This window comes from Hordeum vulgare, chromosome 7H (genome assembly GCF_904849725.1).
Source record: "Hordeum vulgare subsp. vulgare chromosome 7H, MorexV3_pseudomolecules_assembly, whole genome shotgun sequence".
NCBI lineage: Eukaryota > Viridiplantae > Streptophyta > Magnoliopsida > Poales > Poaceae > Hordeum > Hordeum vulgare.
In genome coordinates, this window is record NC_058524.1 from 12,031,084 (window position 1) to 12,037,057 (window position 5,974).

General features: G+C 40.3%; 1 protein-coding gene across 2 annotated transcripts; it reads right to left on the minus strand.

Annotated features, from left to right (window-relative positions):
• Positions 1–284: 284 nt before the first annotated feature.
• Positions 285–5,335, minus strand: LOC123409660 (guanine nucleotide-binding protein alpha-1 subunit). Of its 2 annotated transcripts, none has more exons than XM_045102531.1 (14): positions 5,081–5,335; positions 4,198–4,402; positions 4,024–4,096; positions 3,779–3,816; positions 3,592–3,681; positions 3,370–3,447; positions 2,687–2,794; positions 2,464–2,565; positions 2,004–2,059; positions 1,780–1,914; positions 1,059–1,152; positions 917–976; positions 753–835; positions 285–652 (listed from the first exon to the last, which is right to left on the minus strand). In XM_045102531.1, exons 2-14 carry the CDS (start codon positions 4,288–4,290, stop codon positions 481–483), a joined length of 1,182 nt encoding a protein of 393 aa, XP_044958466.1. In that variant the 5' UTR covers positions 4,291–4,402; positions 5,081–5,335; the 3' UTR covers positions 285–480. The 2 variants fall into 2 exon arrangements, with proteins under 2 accessions (XP_044958466.1, XP_044958465.1); XM_045102530.1 differs by having other exon boundaries at positions 5,063–5,335.
• Between the last annotated feature and the right edge of the window lie 639 nt (positions 5,336–5,974).

Genomic DNA, 5,974 nt, shown 5'->3' on the forward strand with positions numbered 1-5,974 from the left:
GGATATCTATCAAATTTGCTGCCTAGTTGAAAATGACTAGAATCATAAATTGAGCCCTGTTAATGTGATCCTTATTGTATGGAAATACACTAACAGTCACATCATTTGTTAAAATTATGACTTGTATAGTAAAAAAATATTTGTCCTATAAATAAAAATATTAGATGACATGAAAACCATCACCAGCCCAAAATAGGCCAGAAATGCCATCATCATGGGCCCCAAAATAGCCATGACCCATGAGTGTAATCCAACAAAATCTGCAAAATGTTTATGGCGAGGTAGAAAGCAAAAGACAGATCCAAACTTGGCATAGTGGTCATAAGATTTCTTTCGTAGCTTGTGAAAGCACAAAGGAGTCACAAGGTGTTCTTCCTCTTCTAAACTAAAGAATGGATTACAATACAGAGTTGCGACACCGTAAAATTTCTGTGTCATCCTAACAGCCCTTTTTTTTACCCTCATGTGGCACAGCCTCAATCACGTCCCCGTTCCCTCCCTGGAGCGTCTCATGCTCTCGTCGATCAGCTTGAACGTCTTCTTCACAAGCTTCTGGTCCAGGGCCGTCGTTCTGTAGATCTTGAATACCCGGTCAACGCGGTCCGGCTTGCTGCTCTGGAAGTAGACCTCCTCAAACTTCTTTTTCACAAACCTATCAGTCTCAGGCATAAATAAAACGAAACATCATCAGTCCGCTTCAGCTAGCTAGGTAGCTCACAGATTCCTAATAATGTGGTGAGTGCGCCACTCACTCATAGGCATGTTCCACATCCTGTACTTTGCCAGGCGCGATCGGCTCATAGTCTTTAAACCACTCGCACACAGTCAAAGGAACCTACATACATACATACACACAGAAATGTGAGAACATGCTTATGTATTATCACAGCATTACTCAGCCCTCGTTAGTCGTTACCTTTTGTATTTTCCTCTCAAATATGTCGAACTTGTTGAGGAACAGCATGAATGATGTTTTCTGGAGAGCAACATCACATCAAATAGGACCAGAAGTCAAAACAAAATGAGGTTAACATAGGAAATATGAGATGGATGGATACCTCAAAACATCTTTGCTTTAATACCCAGTCGAACAGCTCCTTGGTCTCCATCATCCTGTTCTGTGTCTCATCCTCAAATAACAACTGATCGTACCTGACATTCACAGCCTCAAACATTAGACCAAAGGCACACTCATTCATGTATTCGCAGGCACAAGCACACGCACAACCACTCGGTGCACACAGAAATGCACACGCTATCGCTATATTAAGTAAGGCATAGGTGGTTGAAACATGCTTTACAATGGAAGCAAGATTGTTACTGGTTGCTTTTGTTACAGTGAACACTGTTACAAGATGTTTTTTATTTTGTTTGTCAATAATAATACGATTCAAAAAAAAAATACACCGTTTATTTGAAGTGAAAGTTCATAGATCATCCTATGTCCCAGATCCTCAAACTGAACTAATGGAACAAACTGACTAACTAGGAAAGAAATCTGATGACATGGGAGTATTTAAATTCTTATGGCATGTTGGTTTAAATTCAAAATGTTAAATTACAGGTATAGTTAAAGTCAAAGCACCACAACTAAACCTGAATAACAGAATGACACAGAAAGAATGTTCTAATCATCTCGGCAAATATATCAAATATGGAAGAAAAAGAACTTCCAGAAGCAACTTTTACATCGCTCCTTGTGCAATGCTGTCCTCCCAAAGTTAATGTCAAGTAAGAGGTAGCTCGGGAATAACCTAGCAGTTTAGAAATCGCACTTACTCGCTAATGGCAGCACAAAAGATGACAGCATCAACGCCTTCAAAAAGATGAATCCACTTCCTCCTCTCATTCCTTTGACCTCCTACATCATACAGCCTGTATACCTCTCCACCTCTTTTGCTCTCTCCAAGGGGGCTGCAGAGAAACTACACAGTTAACTTCAGTCTGTCATTCTACATCAAGTAGATCCAAAGAAATATGCAAAACTCAGGCAAATATAGCACCTAAACTGAATTTCTACAACCCCATTTGTCCGTACTCTTGCATGGAGCACATCCTCCTGCAAAATCTCTCCAAATGTTAAACAACATACAACTTTCAGTTTCAACTGTAAATTGATGATTAGTTGAAGTGACTAAAAATTTAAAACACATAAACAAACTAAAACTAATTTTTTGATCCACAGTTTAATGTTCATCGTTCGAACAAGCATGACTCTATAGGAATGGTTCTGATCTACAGTTTGATGTTCATCGTCAGAACAACATACTTTTGATCGACAGTTATATAGTGTAATAGTTGTCGGTTTTGAAATATTAGATTCCAACAGTTTACAAGGGACAAGAATCTCATGATATATGATCATCATTATATCCAGCTGATGAAGGTGTTGCAGAGACATCAGAAAAATAAATATTAAATAAATGTCGCCAGACAAGAACTAGATTATGGATAATTGCAGACCTTTGTTGGTACGTAATCTGCTTCAGCTAATCGGTCCAGATTTTCCATGAAGTAGTGTGCACAGTCGGGAACTTGCAGCACACTTCCACACGAGTAAGTTTCCTACACATGCATTTCTTTATAGTTAAGTAGATTTTTGACAGTACAAGATCTTTCCACCTTCAGGACCTGAAATTATAGTTAAGTTGATTTTACAGAAACTGAAACAAGAACTTGTTTCCACCTGAATGGCTGGATCTTCCCATAATTTTCTTACATCCTGTACGAGTTCTTTATTAAGGAGTGGGTAATCCAACCTGCCTCCAATTTCTGATAGCTTTTCTCCAATCTCCTGGAGATATGAGAGCAGTACACTATAAATAAATTAAACAGACTTCATAATCTCATTGGTACAGTAATGCATACTATGTGAAGCTGGTAACCAGTATCCTTTTACATACAGAATGCAAAACTTCTTATAGTAAACAGTAAAGCCCTCAAAATGCCGAGTCTAAGTAACCAACATTTTAAATGATGATATCAGGTTCAATAACTGCCGAGCCCATGAAGGATTAGTGAGTTAGTCTTCTTTCTCTGAAGAAATCAGGGACATTGACATGTTTTTTATGGAGTATATATTTCCCAGTTATCAGAAGACAAATGATTAGCTGAAAATCAAAAGAGCCCCTTTTTTTTAATATACTTCATTTGGGTGAATCATCTACAATTCAATACATATCTTTGAGATGGAGAATGACAATGCAAGAGCAGCAAAACATAATAATGCAGGAGAGCTTAAAGCAGGTGCACGGTCCAAACAGGTTCAGTTGTAAGTTGTAGCAGGTCACGGTTATCATGTTGCAGCGATATTGATGTTTATTCCTCAGCGTAAATCTATTTACTGAAGAAGAAAAAAGATGTACAAACCTGATTATCTGAGGATATGACATATTTTGAGGACTCTAGTTCCACTTGGGCAAGCTCTTTAGCTCCATCATATAGTATCTGTGCACATTTAACTGATACTCAGTAATAAGATGTGTAGACACACTCCCATAAGAAGATCCAATGCAGATTTCCTGAATAATCCCCACTATGCAGTAAGTGAGGAAATAAATATGAAACACACCCTTTCCAGTAGTAGCATACTTTGATTGTCTGGTACACGTTCGCATGGATGACCGGCGTGTAGCCCTTGAGTTCCGCCTCATCGAAGCCGGTTCGGAAAAGAAGCTTTATCTGGAGATAAGCATTCAGAAACGATAAGACTGTTTTGTCACAGGGATAGTGATAGTGATTGTCCAGGGAAGAAAATACGATACAATGGGATTCTTGCCTGCTTAAATATCGTGGACTTTCCTGATTCTCCAGCACCTTAAAAAGAAAGAAAGCATCACCTATTAGGAATCAGTCTTTCCAGATCCTGAAGTGGGCTAAAGTAATATTTTGTCATTGTTTTCTGTGATGTATTAATGAAGTTGACTAGAAAGATTTAGTTGACTGAACCATAAAGATAGAATTGATACTAGTAGACATAAGAAATGTGTGTATAGTTAAAACTAAAAGTGAGTTGGCAGTTACCGAGAAGCAAGAGCTTGTGGATGTGCTGGTCCGCCTTTGTCTCGTGCAGAATCCGGCGGTCGATGTCTGCAGACTGTAACGGTCGAGGTGTGTGCATCAGGACAGGACAGGACATGACAGGACAGGGCAGGAGGAATTAAATGAATCTAGTAAGTGGTATGGAAAGGAGCTTACTCTTGTGTTGCCAGCTGCCTCTGCCTCGTTTACTGAGTGAGGTCTGCTGCAGGATGAGCCCATGGTTTGAAGCGCACACGCGAGCATGGACATTACTAGGTATTATTCTACAAGGCGTCTCATGCTTCCTCCTAGTGCATTCCGGTTGATGAGCGAGCCAGAGATTTTGCAGCTGTGCACTAGAGAGACAGACAAGTGCAATGACCTGAAAGATGACGGTCAAGATCCAGCGATAAATAAAACTAGTTAGCGCTAGAAAGAACAGAGAGTATTATAGTTGCAGGCAGGCAGCACAAGAAGATGGGCTGTTGGGTTGAATCAATTAATCAAGATGGTTGGTATGGGTATTTTGGGTCTTACTATGCTACTCCCTCCGTTCCGTTCCTAAATATGTGTCTTTTTAGAGATTTCACTAGGGGGCTATATACGGAGCAAAATGATTGAATCTTACACTCTAAAGTGTGACTATATAATCCATATGTAGTCCTTTAGTGGAACCTCTAAAAATACTTATACTAAGAAACGGAACGGAGGGAGTAGATTTTAAGTGAGACATTCATTCCCCTCTGCTATGGTATGGTATGCATGTTATAGTATATAATAAGAGAAAGGAAAGCAGATGAGACGAGATGACGAACAAATAAGCATAGATAGATAGATAGATAGAGTACAGTACAAACAAATCAAGAAAGAAAGAAAGAAATTAATAAGCAAACAAAGATAGAATGTGATTTGGTAGTGGCGACCACGGTGGCGGGTGGATCTACTGAGCTACAACCAACAAGCTTTGTTTTTTTTTTCTGATCTGACTGACAAATGAATGAATGAATCTGAATCTAGGCTTGCTGCTCCGTCATATACATACCTCAATCGAATTCAATACCTTTCTTTTTTTGCGGAAGGAAATCGAATCCAAGGGGACGAATCCAATACAAATGCAGGGGAGGGCGGCGAATCCAGGAGGAAGAATCCAATACGAGGGCGGGGGAGGGCGGCGAATCCAAGAGGGGCGGGGCGGAGACGGCTGGCAGGAGCTTCTGGGCGGCGGCGGCGGCGGCGGGTGGTAGGGAGGAGGAGAGATTGGTTTGGTCAGGTCTGGTCTGGTCTGGTAGGTCGGTGAGAGTGAAAGTGAGAGTGAGAGTGAGAGTGAGGAACCAAAGAGCAAGAGCAAGAGCAAGAGCAAGACGAAATCTCAATCCAAAATACTACAAAGCCCAATAAAGAAAGATTCATTCCACCAACACCATTGTAAACACAACTAGTCCCTCTCTCTTTTTCTCCAAAAAAAAAAAAACACCAGTCCCATTTTGAATGAAATGAAACTACTAAAACCACATTACTTATTTTTCTCAACTAAGAAAATAAAATAATATTACTACTGTAGAAACCTTTTTAAAAAAATCTGAAATTTAGGGTGGTGGTTGTCTTACCATGGACGCTCTTTCTAGACACTGTTGGCGGTCGATGGTTGAAGCTCTCCTCTTGGCTATCTTCTAGTTGCCGGAGGTGAGTCAATAAAGCCAGCTCCTTTAATAAAGTTTGTTCGATCGCAGACCTCAAACATCTCTCTCTTTTTTCTTTCATCGTCGGTGTTTGACAAAAGGGAAGATAGTGTGGTAGCGGCACTCATCCATCATCGATATGGTGCAAGCTATCGGCGGGGTGTTCCTTCTTCACCAGATGCACAACGCCAAACCCAGTCACCAAAGCTATATATTCAACCATCACATGTGCGGCTACAAAGTGCGAGGGTTGGTTGTTGGTGGGTAAGGAGTCT

Excerpts from the sequence above, each read along its gene's own strand:
- LOC123409660 (XM_045102531.1), bottom strand. The coding sequence starts at position 4,290 with ATGTCCATGCTCGCGTGTGCGCTTCAAACCATGGGCTCATCCTGCAGC. Across the intron at positions 3,682-3,778 it reads AGTCCACGATATTTAAGCAG|ATAAAGCTTCTTTTCCGAAC; the intron begins GCAAGAATCCCA and ends GCTTATCTCCAG. Across the intron at positions 653-752 it reads GATGTGGAACATGCCTATGA|GTTTGTGAAAAAGAAGTTTG; the intron begins GTGAGTGGCGCA and ends TGAGACTGATAG.